Source organism: Puntigrus tetrazona, chromosome 12 (genome assembly GCF_018831695.1).
Source record: "Puntigrus tetrazona isolate hp1 chromosome 12, ASM1883169v1, whole genome shotgun sequence".
Classification (NCBI taxonomy): domain Eukaryota; kingdom Metazoa; phylum Chordata; class Actinopteri; order Cypriniformes; family Cyprinidae; genus Puntigrus; species Puntigrus tetrazona.
Window position 1 is genome coordinate 223,234 of NC_056710.1, and position 18,825 is coordinate 242,058.

General features: G+C 38.3%; 3 protein-coding genes across 3 annotated transcripts; 1 reads left to right on the forward strand and 2 right to left on the reverse strand.

The window, feature by feature from the left end:
* Positions 1 to 644: 644 nt before the first annotated feature.
* LOC122355214 (sushi, nidogen and EGF-like domain-containing protein 1) lies at positions 645 to 5,097 on the reverse strand. Its single transcript, XM_043253268.1, has 7 exons — positions 5,041 to 5,097; positions 4,851 to 4,924; positions 4,309 to 4,347; positions 3,548 to 3,669; positions 1,910 to 2,188; positions 834 to 928; positions 645 to 742 (listed from the first exon to the last, which is right to left on the reverse strand). The coding sequence occupies exons 2-7, from the start codon at positions 4,888 to 4,890 to the stop codon at positions 703 to 705; spliced, it is 615 nt and encodes a 204-aa protein (XP_043109203.1). The 5' UTR covers positions 4,891 to 4,924; positions 5,041 to 5,097; the 3' UTR covers positions 645 to 702.
* Positions 5,098 to 10,032: 4,935 nt separating this feature from the next.
* On the reverse strand, positions 10,033 to 11,445 carry LOC122355215 (vitamin K epoxide reductase complex subunit 1-like protein 1). The gene is made up of 3 exons (XM_043253269.1): positions 11,258 to 11,445; positions 10,506 to 10,615; positions 10,033 to 10,429 (listed from the first exon to the last, which is right to left on the reverse strand). Exons 1-3 carry the CDS (start codon positions 11,434 to 11,436, stop codon positions 10,212 to 10,214), a joined length of 507 nt encoding a protein of 168 aa, XP_043109204.1. The 5' UTR covers positions 11,437 to 11,445; the 3' UTR covers positions 10,033 to 10,211.
* A 971-nt stretch (positions 11,446 to 12,416) lies between these two features.
* Positions 12,417 to 18,791, forward strand: LOC122355210 (mitogen-activated protein kinase 7-like). The gene is given in 8 exon segments (XM_043253264.1): positions 12,417 to 12,530; positions 13,039 to 13,352; positions 13,740 to 13,905; positions 13,981 to 15,368; positions 15,916 to 15,978; positions 15,981 to 17,014; positions 17,773 to 17,906; positions 18,026 to 18,791. Coding segments are annotated over 7 exon segments (3,252 nt in total). The 5' UTR covers positions 12,417 to 12,530; position 13,039; the 3' UTR covers positions 18,180 to 18,791.
* Positions 18,792 to 18,825: the final 34 nt, after the last annotated feature.

Below are 18,825 nucleotides of genomic sequence, written 5' to 3' on the forward strand. Positions count from 1 at the left end.
TTGAGCCTAAAGATGGGTGAAGGGACGAATGAGCAAATGGTCTTTCTTTCTCCAAGATCTTCCTGTCAGATTAGAAAGACTATTGTTTTATTGCATGGCGTGTGTGCTGCAAGAGATCCTGAGGTTTTGGCTAAACTCCACCCAACCATTTTGGGTCATAACATTCACAGGTAAGCATAATATTTAACACACACACACAAATATCACATCTATTTGTCATCATTTGTCAATAATAGTCCGTATGAAATTTTTTCTGGATGTTTTTAAAAAGATTTTTTTATACAATGCAATCAAAACTGCAGTCATCAATGTAATTCAAGCAATTTGTGCACTTTTCAGTCACCACCGTTTTGCAAGAAACATTACTTTTTACGGATTGGCCCTTATTTAGTTCTTTAAACACATGTAATGTGTGTTTGATTCATACTTGAAGCCAGAGGGCATCCTCGTGCAGAAAATCCTCATATGCATTACACAAGAAAAAGAAACAAGACTGTTTTGTAGCTATACTAGTGACTTTCCTTTACTAGTGAAGCATTCTTATTGACAACTATTAAACAAGATATGCAATAAATGCCATGTATTTATAGTTAATAATTTACCATACCAGTTTGGTCTGATGCACGTCAATTCGGAATACCCGCCGACCATTGACGTTGATATTGCTTGTGTTCCGAAGATATGTAATGTCAGAGACGGGCATTAGAAAGGAATCAGTTGAATCACTTGTGTCATAGCCGGACTGTCAAAGATAAAAAAGTTCAGTTAAAAATCAATTGCTTATCATACAGGGATAGCAATAATATATATTATTAAGTGTCTCTCTTAATTACCATAAAAAGTTGTGTGGTCTGAGCGATTTGACCGTAATGCATGATTGCAAATGACATGTTTTACCAGACACCAAAACCACTTGAAAAGTTGACTTCTGGAATTTAAACAGAAAAACTACATAAATGCAGAGAACACGAGATACTATGAGATACTACCAAAAACTTTATGCAAATGAGGAGCGACTTTCGGAAGCAACAGCAAATAGGAAAGAAGACGGCGGTGCTCATGTGATCATTTTATTTTCTGCTGTCAACAACGACATTACTAGGCAACCGGTAATGAGAATGCCCACTAGTGACTACATCGCCAGGAAATTTACATTGCATGATATGCCCTGGGAAATAAATATTCTGGACTGAGAATTGTTTAATGTATTCTTGGAAAATGTGCATCTGTCCGTAAATGTTGTCATTTTGAAGTAATTTTTCATGATGGGAAATGACTGAGATAATACGCTCCAAACGTACTGGAGATCAAGGACTATTTAAAAGGGGATTTTGCCGGATACAGAGATTAAAAATCATCCATGTTGAGTGCATTATCTCGCTAATTAGGGATCTGAGCAGCCATATAAGTTACAAACAAGTAGAAAATGTTATTTTGAGAAAAAGGCACACTGATAAAATAGGCACAGACCTGTAAAGGAATTAACTTTACCCTGTGCTGACGTAATTTTCGTTTTCTTGTGAAAAGGGCTATCGATTAGCCTGTAGGCTAATGTCTTTGTATTTTCCGTCTTGCCTTGCCTTTAGGTTCATGTACATTGGACTGTCTACCTGGTTTTTGATTGTTTGCTGTCATCTTGTGGCCCTGCCTGCATATGGATCCAACTCCCTCATTGCAGCATATGTAACGTAATGTAATGCTTTACTTTGCGTAAAAATGTAATTAGTTACTTTTTTTTTACAGAGTGATGCAATTTTGTAAAGTAGGTCTTTTAAAAGTAACTTTCCCCTTTACTTTGACACTGATAAAGATCAACTATGTGTTAACAGACACCAAAAGATGTTATAATCAAACAAAAACTCTTTCAGAAACTACCAGATGTGAGTAATAACGGTAACAGTTGGCTTACCGACTGTAAGTTGTTATAGTATGGAACTTTATCCCAAGTGGCAATGAAGAGCCATGAGGCAGTGAAGTTCAGATTGGGAAAATACTGGTTTATGTTGTTTGAAGCTGCTAGTAAGAGTCCTCCACTGGTGACCTGACGATAGGAGATTGTTCCATTGACAGTGTTGTCCATGTCTGTCCAAAGAGGAGCGATGATGTCTCTGTTGAATTGTGACTGTAAATAGTAGGGCATTGGTTGTGAGAAAGGCCCGTCAAATGTCAAATGCCCATTGTTATTAACCTGAAACAGAGGTAAAACAATATTATTAAAGATGTTGTTATTGTAAATTTTGGCAGTGCATGCCTGAAACTCTTAAAAAGTCAAGTTAGTTTTATAAAAAGTGTTTACTTGGGGGTCATATGATGTTGCTAAAAAACACATTATTTTCCACATACTGTACATTATTGTTTCTCCTCTAAGTCCTGCTTTTATGAAAAAGTGGTATGAAACATTATCATTATCAAACTGAAGCGTGTTTAATTCCTAGTTACCTTGGGATGCCAATCCCGTGGTAGAAACAAACAGAAACAAAATGAGCAAAAATGAAAAAGAATGACACGATTGCCTGGCTAAAGACACAATCCCGGCAATACTAGCAATTGCAACACAGGTCTTCGGATGGAAGAAAATATCCCACTTTCACTTAGTGAGAATAGCATACCACTAAAAAATGCTGCTATTTTCACCTGGTGCATATAGAATAGCAATTAGATGCTATTTACACAAATTGAAAACATTATTTGCATTATTTGTGCAAATAGCATTTTCTGCTGTACTACTTCCTGCAAGTGGCAATTATCTGCACCTCAGTTTTGTAATACAGTATAAAACAGAATGCAACTACTGAGCGTAAATGTTCATTTCAAATTCAAAAGTTTTGGGATAAGAGTGGGGTTAGGCGCTGCAATAAAAATATAAATGTATATAAAATTATTTACATTTTTTACAAACCCACGGTAACCATTACACTACAGACAAAACATTGCCACTAGAAGGCAAACCTATAACCATTAGCTGAAAAAGCATAACGGCTAAAGGAGACCAGAAGCCTATTTTCTTGAATGAGTGTCAATGGAGGAGACTCTGCTATAAACAGACTTTTATAGTAAACGACTTTTTAATGATTTTTTAATCATTGAATGAATCGCCAGCCTATCTGCTGAATTTCAACATGTTTACGCTAAACAATACTTTTAAATTGATAAATTACAATACATTTTAAATAACTCTTTTTAGAGTTAACCTTAAAAAAATGCAGTTTTACAAAAAAGAAGGGACTGACTTTTTTTCGACAAGTGGCATTCGGCTTACGGTACTTCCCATTCATTCCTATGGTATCCATAAACAGCTTTTGAGTGTCATACGGCTTATTAAGGGACATGTGATCTAAGTTGACTGTTAGGCTTTCTCCGTTAGTAATACAGACCCTCTCATCTACCTATAGTAAAAAAAAATCTCTGACCCTAACGCCAAGAAATAGTGCTAAAGGGGTACCTTGAGCATCATAAAAAAAAGTGACGTCAAGTGGTCCTGACAAAGAGGCAAGATAGAGAATATGCTGGACACGCACAAAACTATTTATGAAGCCAATGCTCTTACATAAGTCTTTTGATTAACACGTCCAAAATATACAAAGGGCTTTTCCAGTAATATTTCTGGAGAGCTTCCATCATCTGTCCGTGGACTCCTTATGTCTTCATTTCCAAACGGGTAGAAAAGGTCTGAAAATATAAAATTGAGCGAGAGAGAGAACGTTACTATAGTTACTTGTATTCTTTGATTACAGTTATTGAATGCAGTGCTACTATAATTAAGTGCTACTATAAACGAACAAATTGCCTGTGAATATTGCATTTGAATTCTAGGAGCAAATTATGTAATTTACTACGTGACTTGCATATTAAAGTATTATTTTATTCAGAAACCATAATCCCTAAAAAGCTATCGCTCATCTTTGTTCATTAATATCTTGCAAAGTTATAGTAAATGAAGATCTACTGCATGTGTATGTTATCGTCAGGGTGTGGTTTAGTGTGAAGGAGCACTCGACGAAAGTAAATCAACTTAAACAGTTTTAATCCTCTTCAAACGGACAAGGCAATAATATGCAGGCAGAGCAAAAGCCTCGATGATCGGACAAACTGAATACAAACACGCAGGACTTAAATACACAAGGAAATCACTAAATTAATTAGACACAGGTGAAGACAATTAACACGAACACAATATTTTTTGTTTAACTTTTAAAGTTTATTGTCATTTTGCCTTAGCAAGTACATTCACTTACAGAATTGTATAGGCCAAGGTTACTATTTTTTATTATTATTATTTATTTATTTATTTTGTTTAGTTTTTTTTACCTGTATCTTGTCCGTTGCACAAACATTTTGTTGTGTCACCTAAAAAGTAAAAAGAGAGAGAAAGGTAATTTAATCTATGTGTATATATGTGTATATATAGTCACAAACCTTTATCTCATAATGATATTTCCTCCTGATTTAAGTTTAAGACTCCTGAAGTTTTTGATATTCTTAATATTTTGTGTTGTGGTGGTCAGTTCACAGCAGTTATAGAAAGTTATATATTCCAATACAATAAAAATACCATATAATAAGAATAACATATTCATAAGAATAAGATTTCACTTCAGTAGACAGGTAGACAGTACTGCCATATATCACTACAAACAACAAAAAACCTGCTCTGATCGGTTTTTATCAGTTTTTGTGCAACATACACAGTATGGGGAGCAAATGTAAGCTATGAGGAATATATTAACTTATAAATATTTGAATTTTTATACTTGTATTTACTTAAGAATGCTTATGTGTGTGTGTGTGTATGTATGTATGTATATAATTTTAAATAATATACAAATGTTTACAAAAACTGACTAACTTACCGATGAGAAACAACAGCATCAGATACTTCAGAAATTCCATTTAAATGTAGACTTTGCCTCTGGACAAAATAAATCTAGAGACATACAGTAAATGTATCAGTGTATAGAATAGCAGTGCACCAATAAAAGTCCCACAAATTTCCTATGTACTAAAAGAAGTCAACTATTATTTGAAAAAGTCAGATATTACCTGAAGTTTGTTGAGAACGGCTGTTTGTATCTACACTGACACCGCTGTCTTCTCTCCACTCATGCCATCTATCTTTTATATGGAATGACGTCACATGCATCACATTGGATATGAATTTTGATATGCACGACTGTTGCCATGGTACTGAATAAATATGCATACTGGCATGCAAACATTTTGCTGTAAAAAGCAAATTGTATCAGTCTTTGTATCAGACTGCTAAGAAAATTTGATGGCACGTGTAAGCAAATGAGATTAATGGTTAGTATTGCCGGGGTTGTGTCTTCAGCCAGGCATTCGTGTCATTCTTTTGCTTACATTTTTGCTCATTTTGTTTCTGCCACGGGACTGGCATCCCAAGGTAACTAGGAATTAAACACGCTTCAGTCTGGATCCAGCCCTTATTCTCTAGGTGATATGTGATAATAATGTTTCGTATCACTTTTTCATAAAAGCATGAAACTTGGTACAGCCATAGAAGTTGTGGTCCTTGTGGTTGCCATGGAAGCCATTTTTCTTTCTGCCGTAACTAAATTGTGTATTTTGTGTAATTTCTCCTCAACCAAAAATCGTAACACAGAAAAGGTGATTTCCACCCGTATGTTTTATGGCCAAGGATTACGCTTATACCATATAAACAATTCGGTTACAATGAACTGTGCATCTTAGTGCCGCAGCATTGGTGCTAGCTAATACTAATGTTAGCGGCAGCAGTCATTTAATTACTGCAAAAATACCAAAAAGATATAACTGCTATTGTAAAGAGTATGGATTTAGCAGACGAATATTCCCGTCATTTTACAGGTGAGCTAAGGCAGAACAAAATCATGCTTGTAGCCTAGTTTAAAGCCACAAATTCTTCCACCATGGTATTTGTAGTAAAACTCTGGTTATAGACTTGTTAATGTAATAACTCTATTATGTTTGTATTTAAAAGACACTCTGCTGTGTTAGTGTTTTTGGGGTTTAGAGCACGTAGAGTGGTTCGAGGACCTGTTAACATGAATCAAAGTTGTTTAAACCTTAAAAAATAACTACTTTGGGCATGGCATGGATATATCAAAACCATCTTACGCTATGTGATTTATTGGGTTGAATCCCTGCCCTTAACTAAACCGAGCTCATCCAATAAATTTGAGTGTGGTTCATTTTCCTTTCAATAAAGATATATTCAAGGTTACTGATTATTGTTAGATAAAACAGTAACAAATTGTCCTAATGCAATGCTTATCTGTCCTGCTACTCTTCACACAGACACTACAACAGCACACATTTCTTCATGTAAAGTTTCTAATACTTATTTCAGATGGGAAGCCATATTTGATGTTGATTAATAATAGGCGAGCATTTGGATGCCCTAACTAACCATTACTAGTCGTTAATGTTCTGTTTCGGGTCAGATTGATCGTTTGACAGCACTATATTCATATTTATACACTTCTGTAGCTGTACAGAGTGCATGGAAGCCAGCGCTCTCAATAAACTAACTGCAGGAAAAATGCAGATAAATGCAATACTTGAATAGAAGATTTCGTAAATATGAAACTGCAATATCAGCAGCGTGCCTAACCACAATTTGAAAGGCAAAAATGGTTTGAAAAGAATATAACTCACGGAAAGGTCAAACGTAACAACTGTTTGGTCACACGTAGTATATGGGCTGGTAACGTTAGGAAATATGTACAAGTAAAACTTCAGATAAAAACATGCATCAAAAAAAAAAAAAAATCAAACAGTGCAATAAAAAAAATCACGCTCAGAATTCCTGTCTGTTTTCGAGTACAAATATGAAATCATATTTAAATCAAGATACTTTCGGAAGAACGAGGTAAACATGGAGTATAAGCAGCGGGCTTTTAATCAGTGAAACATTTTAATTGCTTCTCAGGTAAATAGGTCTTGTGTTTTGCAGGTGAGAATGTTTCATCAGACGTCAATGTCAGTTTTCAGTGAATCTGTTCATCCAACTTAAGATAGTATTCATATCGTGCCCTGACAGAAGAAGCATGCCTGCTGTAATCATAATTAATAAAGATGTGTTTAAAATTACATCTACTAACAACAGATACTGCATCCAGTTAGGCCTTTCATTTATTTCTACCCCAGCAGAAGAGCATTATGCAAATCATACCTACTAATAACCCACTAGAGATAATGTAGTCATTGTTCCATCTTGCACAACACGCATCAGCAGATGTTTCAAAAAATGTTTTAGTCAAGTCATCTTTATCATATAGTGCTTTATACAGCAACTTAACAGTATTAAAGTTAGTTCAGTCATCGCCCAGCTTAGTTCAGTTCATTTCAAATAGCGTCTGTGCAATCGAGTTGACAATATTATCAGAAAATCATAAATAGCAACAACGCTAAACCCGCTTCATTTTGAGGGTCCAGTTCTTCTCTGGCCAGATGAACCCAGTGGTTTAATTCCAGTTAAAACTGCACAGAGGACTCTGGTTCCTGTTTTCTTATGCAGATGGCCATCGATGGCCAAAAGGTCTTTGCAGGGGGATCTATTTGAGCACTAAATAGAAAAAGCATCCGCCACCCCCAGTTATTGTCATTTTGTTTTTGAGGGACGTAAATGTGAAAGTAATGAATAATGTAATTATTTATTATTTTAGGAAATAATTTTCTCAAGGTGTTATGACAGAAACATATATATATATATATATAATTGACCATTCATGGCCTTTCATTCTACGTTTGACAGTTGATAATCTGAATTCAAAATTCCATTGATCTTTTGACATAAGAAGTGAACTTACATTCTATAAGTTTTAGAACACAAATCTTTCTTATTTTTCTAAAAACAGCCTTTAAACACTTCTGGGCCTACCCCTGGATGCCATGCAGGAAATGGTCCATTGTCACTAAAACCTTTTTGTTGGGAAAGATGGAAACGATGGCTGCATTATTTCTATCTTTTGTGTTTATCTAGGGGTGTTTCGCGTAATTTTGTTCTCCCATGGCAGAAATAAATAATGAGAGAATATCACTGGATACGATGTACGATCTGCTTATTCCTCAGAAACCGACGCTGTGGTTTTATGTTGGACCTTTTTTTAGATTTAAATAAATTCGAGATAAAATCCTAGAAAAAATTAGGTATGGGGTTTACTTAAGGAATCTATAATATGGTTTGGCATTAACGTGCTTTAATAAACATCTAATAAAAATGCTAAAAAACAAACAAACAAATAAGAATTATGCAGTCATTGTTTCCATCTTGCACAACATGCATCTGATGTAAAAGTATTATTAACAATATATTTTAAGGAGACACGGATGTGAAGTCCGTCCAGCTGTTGATTCAGTGCTAATTATGAATGAGAAATATGATCATTTAAATGTACTCATTTAGGCGATCATTTTCTCAATGTGACTTAAAATAAGAAATATTTAATATATATACTTTAATGTCATTTATCATTCTTAAAAAGTGTGCCAGTGAATATTTGACAGCTTCAGAAATGAATAAAGATTGAAACCTCTAAAAACAAAGCGCTTTAAATTATGAATGAACAATGAGCAATTATTGCACTATTTATTCATCTTTGTTAATGTTAGTTAATGAAAACACAGTTGTTCATGTTAGTTTACAGAGCATTTAAATAATGTTAACATAACAATAATGTTTTATTAATAGGACGCAAGCAAAAGCTTTTCCAGTCATCTTCTTGGATATAGCTTAGTTCGGATCTCTTAGAGTTTTTGTTATGGCTTCGTGTGACATATTTGCAAGGGTTTCGATTTTGTTGTTGAGATATTCAAAATACAAATACCTAGAAAACAGATAAGGCTCAAATGCAGAAACAGCTGATGGACCGAGGAAATATCAGGGGAATAACATGAGGGGAAATTATGAAGGGAAATGATCTGGATGAGAAAGTGCAGCTTTTTCCTCGTATGAAAATCACCTCATTCATAGCGTACGATAACTTTCATTACTTTCCTTGAACTATTAATGTATTGCAACTTTTGTGCCATAGTGGGACTGTAACGTGTAAAATTGTGATATTACATGAACGCATAGAAAATATTGGTAATACTGGCAACAGTTTTTGCATCCTTCGGAGGACAGATCTTCTCTGAGTCTAGCCTTCGCAGGATTTCCTGTCCCCTGGTGTTCCTGATCGCATAGCAACGCTACGAAAAGAGAGCTGCCACGGAGGTTATTTGTTACTGAAGATGAATTGTTAGTTTTTTACACTTTGCATGTTGGGTTTCGACTTAATTGAATACTGTTATGACATGAAAAAATACATAATATAAAGCTGACTTTTTTTTACCAAACTTTAAAGTCATTATGTACGTTAAAGTCCCTACGGCTGCAGCTGTCACAGTCGCTAGACATTAAAAACGGTGTGAGCCCTTTGGATGCAGCTGTAGTTAGCAACTATTTGTTAATATTTTAGCTATAAATCGTTTCAAATACGTTCACTTATATATATATATATATGTATATGTGTGTGTGTGTGTATACATAAATATGTATATATATATATATATATATATATATATACACACATATATATATATATATATATATATATATATATATATATATATATATACACACACACATATATATATATATATATATATATATATTTTTTTTTTTGCTAAAAGATAAAGTATAAAGATAAGATTTAGACTAAAGATAAAAGACAAAGTATAAAGTTCTTCCTCAATGCGTTATTAGTAGTGAGCTACTGAGAATAATAAGTACAAAGAGCAATTATTTGTACTTATTTTAATTACAGTAATCTTACATTTATTGATTTTTTTTCCTGATTTTCAGATCACGTCATTATACAACCCTATCATTGTGTGATAAAAAAGTATTTTAAAAGATTTTATCGTAAAGGTACTTTTACGGGGGACAATGTGGACACGATGTTAAAAATGATATACGCATCTCTACATGAACAGCAGCAGCATTAGAGCAAATATTATACATTTAAATGTCCAATCATTCCACACAAGCACAAAATGAAAGATGATTTAATAGAAAATCTGACTTTATTCAACACATTGAGCATTAATTGATCTTTTAATCAGAAACTGGTTTCACACTGTACATGTAACAAGCACGAAGCACGTGTTTTATAAATAATGAATCTGATTCGCAGCGATAAGCATAACCCCAGGTGTCTTCAAAAACGATTTCACTGCCTCTTCGCTCTTTTCAGGCGTCCCTCCAGTCCCGTCCTTCTCTTCAGGTTTGTGTAGAGAAGTGCAAAGTTTACGATGTAGGTGGAGACGCAGACCACGCAGAAATCGCCCAGGACGAACGCCAGGATGATAGCCAGATACACGGATCCAGCCACGGACACCCAGGAGGACCCGACGAGGAAGAGCGCCGCCCTGCTGGACGCCAGCTGACCTGTTGAGCGCAATATATTCTCGCGTGACGCTAGCTTTGATATTACAGCTTTTGCCACAAACTTAACAGCACTTACCTAAACCCAGTTGCAATGCATAGAAAACGATTCCTAATACACTGTTCGGCTGGTTTAACACGCTGTCTTTGGAAGTAAAGATCTGGACGAGTCCAAATCCGCGTCCCCATCTGAGAGAGAGCAAAGCACCGATCCGTCAGTTAATAATGATTTTTTTTATTTTTGTGGCATTCAAATAAGTCGCATATGACAGAACATATTGGCAAAGGCTGCTGCTGTTTCATGCACTGATCAATTTTGGGATGTAGGCTTTTCGTGACGCATTTGAAATGATGAAACATTCAAGAATACACGTTATTATAGCACTTTATCTATTTTCAGATTTGATTTACAATAGCCAACATATCTCTAAAGAAGGCCGTTTTCCTAAAATGGGTTTTTCTCCCAGAAACCTCCACTTTATCTATTTTCTGAAGGCATTTACAGAGAGTTTGGCATTTGGCTGTTTAAGGTAAACAAGCTAAGTTAAAAATAATAATAATAATTCTCAACCTGCATTTACAATGTTAATAATTCTGTTTAAAAATGTATAAAAAGTCATGCATTTTAATAAGGTAATGTTAATGTATAATTTGCTTATGCCTATCTGTACAGCTGAGAAATCTAAATACTGAATACCCGCAACTATGAACACTTAATATGCATGTAATATGCATTCGTTGCATTTTTAGTCACCTTGGGGTGTTTTGCTTAGGAGACTGTCTGGGTGATCAATGCATTGAAACGGCCAGAACTGAAAGGAACGCGTTTACCTGGACGTGAAGACTTTAGAGCAGCTCACGGAACGGCCCAGGTCGCACATCGCGCGATATTCGGGATCGTTCTCCCGGGAAAGCTCGACGTGCAGCGCGTAAACCGACAGAGCCAACCCGAGAAAACACAGGAGGAAGCGGACGCGATATTCCCATTTAGGAACTCCAGCGGAGGACATCGCGCTTTTTTATATAGGCTGCTGTACTTAAGTGCAATTTGCAACTGTGGGACATGTACGTCCGAATTTGACAGACTCCCACCTTTAATGTATTGCAACGTGGAAAAATCTCAGAGGAGAGCTGTGATTGGACCAAAGTACTGCAACGCGTGGCATGACCGATGCTGCTGCCTGTTAACGGTTTCCTACGGGACGATGCGCTTTTGTCCTGCAGAGGGCGCTTTTCGGTTCAGAAAGTCTGAAACGGCACTAAACTGCGTTCATATCTCGAGAGACATAAATTGTAATCGCTCTGTTTATACTCTTTTTCCCTGTTTGTATGAATTAAAAGCACTGATCTATATATAATGACTCTGTTATAGACTAGTGAATAGAGGCGAGCTCTTTGATTGGACGATGCAGGCGGTCCAGTTAAATAAGAAAGGCAATGTAAACACTGGCCTCCGTTACATACGTATAAATGTATGGACGTTTTAGACAGTTTGGATAATTTATTAATTTATTTCACGTGTTCAAATTGTGAATTTTGTTATGTGGAAACCACTGATCTATATTATAGAACTATAATACAATATACAAGAAAGTCGTTTATACAGAAAACCAAACCTGCAGAAATTATAAATACGTAGCGCAAATACATAGAAATACATGTATATAAACAAGTACAATTGATTTTAATTACATTCACTTATTTATTCACTGAATAAATAAGAGTATATTAGAAATCAGCATCCGTCATTTTTCCAATTGTTATTCTTAGTAGTAGTAGTATTCCTAAAGGTTTGGATTTCTGTGTTTATAAATGCTTATGTAGAGTATGGCATGTTATAGCATGTGCGCGTCTTTCTTATTTACGCCCGACGCCACCCAAAGAATGACCCTGTTTCACGCTTCGAAGGAGTCCGCCCTCGAGCAACGTTGACGGATCCCATTGGTCAAGCCTTTGGCGAGCGTGCATCCGATTGGTGGCTCGGCTGCCACTCAAACGCAACGCGGAAGAACACAAGGAAGTTAAACGGCGCTTCGCGATCGCGAAGAATAGACATGCTTTGAAAGAACCGCTCGGAAATCCCACCGCTTCCATATATTAACAGGTAATCACGACCGCTTTCGTCACACAACATCTGGTTTTATTGGCTTGTGTTCTAACATGAAAAGAAAGAAAGAGCGAACGTATTGTTGTTAAAGCTCTTTCGGGCCAGCTCTCACGCCTCTGCTGTATGTAACGTTAAGCAGCATTAATTTCTCACAAACGACAGCTACGCCCTGCTGGACCTGTAGTATGTTATCGCATTACGATTAATAACAGAGAAGTGTTGTCTGTTTCTGTATCCACCTCGCACCCTGTTATATTTCTCTCGTTTTTATGAATATCTGTGTCATTTGAAAGAAACTGTAAACGCGTGTGTGTTACACGAAAGTGGTGCTGTTTGTGAAATACTGTGAATTATTGTCTTTTCTGATACTGATTGATAGGATGGACCGTGCATTAACTGTCTGGCATGTAACAGAGAAGTTTTAGAGTCCAATGCTATAAGTTGAACTTCTAAGTAAAAATCTAAAATATGTATCCGTTTCCTAAATGTGTTTTTTATTTTTTAGAATGTCATCCAATGAGAGGGACGAGACAAATGACACCCAAGCGGCGCCGGCCCGAGAAGCATCTGATGGCAATAGCAGGAATGAGAAAAACACTGACAAGAACCATCACAGAGGCGTCACAGAAGGTCCCTCTCAGCCTAATGGAGACACAGCTATTGTCACAGATGCCAGTACTGTCGCAGATAAGAACTTGGCTCTGCTTAAAGCCCACTCCCTGGATGTGAAGTTTGAAGTTGGGGAAGAATATGACATTATTGAGACCATTGGTACAGGTGCTTATGGTGTGGTCTCATCGGCCCGGAGACGTGACAACGGTGAGGGTGCAAAGATGCCTTTCAATGGCTTCAAATAATTAATTAGTGACTAAATATTTGATGTCTGAATTCACTATTACTATTGACGTGTGTGTATATATATGTGTGTATATATGTGTATATATATATATATATATATATATATATATATATATATATATATATATATATATATATATATATATATATATATACTTAGATTAGAGTGTTAGAGTTGGAGCTTCAAATTTAGATAATAATAATAATAATAATAATAATAATATAATGTAAATACAATTGGGCCTCTGAATTTAACATGTTCATTTAGTGGGATTAAAAAATGTTTTAAGAAATAAGGTGCGTATCTGTTCATTCTATTTTATAATTTGCCTATTATCTGAACTTCAGGCCAGCAGGTGGCAATAAAGAAGATCCCTAATGCCTTTGAGGTTGTGACGAATGCCAAACGCACGCTGCGAGAGCTGAAGATTCTCAAGCACTTCAAACACGACAACATAATCGCCATTAAAGACATTCTCCAGCCTGTGGTCCCTCACTCGGCTTTCAAATCCGTGTAAGCTAGAGTTCAAAGCAGCAAGCATGTCTTCTCCTCATATTTAATGTGCTAAAAGTGACTCTCATCCTTTAGGTACGTGGTTCTTGACCTCATGGAGAGCGACCTGCATCAGATTATCCACTCCCGCCAACCTCTGACCCCAGAACACACACGCTACTTCCTGTATCAGCTGCTAAGGGGCCTGAAATACATTCACTCGGCCAACGTCATTCACCGCGATCTCAAGCCGTCCAACCTGCTGGTGAACGAAAACTGCGAGCTGAAGATAGGCGACTTCGGCATGGCGCGCGGTTTAAGCGCGACCCACTCCGAAGAGTCGCGGTCGTTTATGACTGAATACGTAGCCACTCGTTGGTACCGCGCTCCTGAGCTCATGTTGTCTCTTCACCACTACAGCTTGGCCATCGACCTCTGGTCTGTTGGCTGCATCTTTGGCGAGATGCTCGGCAGGAGGCAGATGTTTCCAGGGAAAAACTACGTACACCAGCTTCAGCTGATTCTTTCGGTTTTGGGAACGCCACCCGAGAGCATCGTCGGCTCGATAGGGTCGGACCGGGTGCGTTCTTACGTGCGGAGCCTGCCTTCAAAAGCAGCAGAGCCGCTTGCAGCGCTGTACCCGCAAGCTGAGCCCAGCGCATTGGACTTGTTGGGCGCAATGCTTCGATTTGACCCTCGCGGGCGCATCAGTGCATGTCAAGCCCTCGAACACCCTTACCTCGCCAAGTACCACGACGCAGACGACGAGCCAGTGTGCGTCCCTGCCTTTAATTTTGAGTTCGATCGGCAGCCAATGGGCAAAGAACAAATCAAAGAAGCTATACTGGCAGAAATCCAGGACTTCCATAAGAAGAAGCAGGGCGTCAGGAAGAAGATCCAGTTTAGGCCTCTCCATTCTAGTTCGGCGGGGGTCGGGGTGTCCGGCGGCACACCTCTGCTGCCTCGGAGCTTGACAGAAGCAGCACAGACTCGCACGAATCTCAATTTTAAACCAACAGACACTACGCAAACGAATGCAAACTCGTTTCAAGCTCCACATCACCTTACTCAGATTCTGCCACATTTGGCTCATGTAAGCTGCCAGGACGTGGACATGCCCAGCGCGAACTCCGACGGCCAGCCTGAGACCATCGATCTGACCACTCCCACAGACAAGGACGCGTCGTTTACCGAACCGGTGGCGAACTGCGGAAAGGAGGAGCTTGCCTCGTCCAATCAAATGCTTCAGTCCCACACAGTCTCTCAGACCCCGCCAACTTCAAGTCTTCCTCAGGCGATCCCTTCGCTCTCTCTCACGCAGTCACAGGCTCAGTCCCTCTCTCAAAATCTCACTCGTTCCTTGGGGAAAGGAGGGAAAGTGACGACCGGGGAAGGTACAAAAAAAGAGGGAGCAATTTCAGAAGACACAAAAGCAGCTCTCAAGGCTGCACTGCTTAAATCAGCACTAAGGCAGAAGGCTCGAGGTGAGAGATTGCTTACCATTAAGTGTTTTCTCAAATTTGCTGCCTCAGAACCCTATTTGATAATCGCCATTTGAGGAACTATATAAAAACCAACTAATTCCAAATTTTATCTTATAAATGCACATTAATAGTCATATGTATAGGCTTTGTGAAATTATTATTATTTTTTTTATATAAAAGTAATTTTTTTAACAAATTAATATCCCAGAAGGGATGTTTTAGATGAATGAAAAGTAACAGAAAAGACGTTTGCTATTTTTTTATTAAAATTTTACTACATTTTTAATTACTAAATTACATTTTAAAATGATTTATGTAGAAAGTAGTTATTCTTATTTGTAAAAAAATAAGTTTTATTTAAATGAATGCAGATATATATAATATATATATATATATATATATATATATATATATATATATATATATATATATAAAATCACCTAAATAGAACTTTTATACAAGTATTAGTTTTTATGTTTATCCAGTTTTTCTCTATTTCCAAGTAATAACTGTCATGTCAATAACGTACTGATTCTCTCTTCCCCAGATGGAGGCTCTGCAGCTCTTGGTATCGAATTATTCAGAGGATCTGCTGGAGGATTATCCTCATCCTCTGCTCCTCCAACTCTGGACCAGAGCAGAAGAAGCCAGTCACGGCCCAGGAGAGGCAACGAGAAAGGGAAGAGAAGCGTAGGAAGAGACAGGAGCGTGCGATGGAGCGAAAGAGGAAGCTGAAGGAGAAAGAGAAAAAGGAGGGAAAACAAGGCGAATCTTTGGGTGGCGTGTTACTCAGTGACAACGACAAGAAGCTGTTGGAGCGCTGGGGACGAATGATGGACAACCGGGGTGATAAATCGCAGACCTTTGAAACAAATATTGCCAAGAACAGTGAGGGTACAACTGCCCCGATCCAGCCAGCAAAAGGAAGCAATGTCATAAAGACACGCTCAGACGGGGGAGAATCAATGGCGCCAAAACAACCCAACGAAGTGCAGGCTTTCAAACCGCCACAAATACTGCCTCAAATGGGACCGTGTTTGGCAGCTGGGATATTCCATCCAACTCCGACTCATGATGCACAGCCCGTCTCTTTAGGCCCAGCTCAGAACGGAGACGTTGGGATAGTTGCTATAGGAGGAAGTGGAAGCGTTGGTGTGGTAACCGCCCCATGTGCCTTTCCCAAAAACAACATATTAAAACCTCAGTTTCTGACCGTTGGAACGATGTTCACCGGTCTTGAGAACTGGACAGGAACAACTCCGCACCAGCCCCAGAAAACCCACCAGCCTCCACCGGAACTAAATAACCCCGCTCACACTGGCTTTGCGCACATGCAGACGCATCCGAAGCCCGTCCCGCATGCGCAGTCACAGTCCAACGCTCACATCCAGCTGCTGGACTCCTTTATGACCAAACCGTCAGGTCTGAACCCCAGCATCGGCATCTCGGACACCAGCAATGGTTCTCAAGCCACGGACAAACTTTGCGTTTTAGAGGAGCGTCAAAATGGCTCTCATGCACAGGGCCCTTCAAAACAGCCTCCGGGAGCCGCAGCTCAACCCTGCCTCGGTCTCACTGACACGGGACAGCCGGCAAACAGCATCCCCGACATCCACACGGTCACACAGCAGCTCTCAAAGTCACAGGTGAATGTTTTATCAATCATACATGGTCATGGGCCTTCTTCCTATATGAGCATGTGGTGTTTATTTATTATCGTATGCGTTTTTATTATGCTCATCCAGGTGAAAGTTTGATTGCATAGCTGGTTATTGGGTTATAGCGGTCAAGGAAAACATGGAACAATTAGGGAATTTTAAAATAAAATTGCAGCTAGGTACCGAGGTGGCATTTAGTTTAGTTTTATTAAATAAGAATTAAACATGACAAAAACATCACAATTACTGAAATTGTAAAATGCATTTTAAACAGTTAAATTTCCATATTTAATTTTTTTTTCATGCTCTGCTCAAATGTTGCATAAGCTAAACATGAAGTAAACATTGAACTGAGGGTCTAATTGTACAAAAATAATTATAATCACATGAAATAGTTTGTGTAAATCATGACGTAATAATGTAAATGCACTCCATGACCTATAAAATTTAAGTATGCATGGACATTTTATTTTATACTTTGTATAATTATGATTAATATCATTGTTTTTAATATCATTGTAATGTATTATTTTTATATACTATTAAATTAGTTGGAGAAAATACACTTTAACCACTTCACCCAAGAGGTTATGAAGGCCTTATTCATTTACTTTAGTTGTTAGATTAATCGGATCTAGGCAGTATTAATAGCTTTCTGTTTATTTTCGGACACAATTCATGTCTTACATGGAGTGGCATGGACGAGATTATGTTTTAATTCTGATCTTGTGTGTTTGTCCTGCTAGGTTGAAGACATTTTGCCGCCGGTTTTCTCTGTGACTCCTAAAGGCAGCGGAGCGGGATACGGCGTCGGCTTCGACCTCGATGACCTCCTCACTCAGTCTCTCACAGAACTCCAGCACTCCGACCTCAGGGAAAGGTCAGTTCAGATCCCGGTGCCCGCAAAGTGCATGCTCTATTTTTAAACGCGCATCACTGCTAATTACAGTACTGCACTGTAACGGACCTTTCAATGGTCTCAATTCTCTCTTTCGTTAGTCACAATGACTTGGCCCCCCTGTCCGCATCCCTGCTCTCCGATTGGCTCGAGGTACACCGCATGACCCCTGCTGACATGGAGTCGCTCCAGCAGGAGCTCCAGCTGGGATCTCCCATGATCCTCTCTGACAACTCGACGCTTCCTGATACCTGACCGGTCCACTCACTTCGCCTCCATCCCCCCGTAGAACCGGTTGGGGGCCGCGAACAGAGGAACTTGATAGCTTTATTGTGCACCGGTGTGCGGTAGAGAGAATATGCTCGACGCTCCAAATTATTAAGGCCTTTACCTAGAATCCTACCCAGAAAAGTGCCTTTGTCTTTAATGGGTTCGTATGCATTATTTATTTGTGCCAACATTAAAATATGATGCTCCGTTCGGTTTCGATTCCGAGAATTTCAGTGCCATTACCAAGCGATTCAGATCCGGGGGAGAACAAGTTTAGCTCAGAGGTGCTAGTGCCATTCGTTCACCCTGGAAACTACTTTCAGATGAGTTTAGAGAGTAATGGAGATTAGTTTAGCAGACCAGTGTTTAAAGCTATTTTCTAGTACACTACAGTAGGAGTCACCAGCAGGGCGGTAGTATTACGGTAGATGAAGCACAGCAGAGCACAAAGATGTGACTGTAGAAAGTAGAAAAACATTTAATTCGATGTTGCATGAATGCCTTGTAGAAAATAGTGAAACTTGCTGCACCACATGCAGATCTGCTCCGTTTTACACCAGCAACAGAGTATCGTCTTGAATAAAGCTATCAAAGGGATTTGTGTGGTGTTGGTTTTTTTTTATTTTTATAA

Excerpts from the sequence above, each read along its gene's own strand:
- LOC122355215 (XM_043253269.1), bottom strand. The coding sequence starts at position 11,436 with ATGTCCTCCGCTGGAGTTCCTAAATGGGAATATCGCGTCCGCTTCCTC. Across the intron at positions 10,616-11,257 it reads TCTAAAGTCTTCACGTCCAG|ATGGGGACGCGGATTTGGAC; the intron begins GTAAACGCGTTC and ends GCTCTCTCTCAG. Across the intron at positions 10,430-10,505 it reads TGCATTGCAACTGGGTTTAG|GTCAGCTGGCGTCCAGCAGG; the intron begins GTAAGTGCTGTT and ends TGCGCTCAACAG.
- LOC122355214 (XM_043253268.1), bottom strand. The coding sequence starts at position 4,890 with ATGGAATTTCTGAAGTATCTGATGCTGTTGTTTCTCATCG. Across the intron at positions 4,348-4,850 it reads GATGCTGTTGTTTCTCATCG|GTGACACAACAAAATGTTTG; the intron begins GTAAGTTAGTCA and ends TTTACTTTTTAG. Across the intron at positions 3,670-4,308 it reads GTGCAACGGACAAGATACAG|ACCTTTTCTACCCGTTTGGA; the intron begins GTAAAAAAAACT and ends TTATATTTTCAG.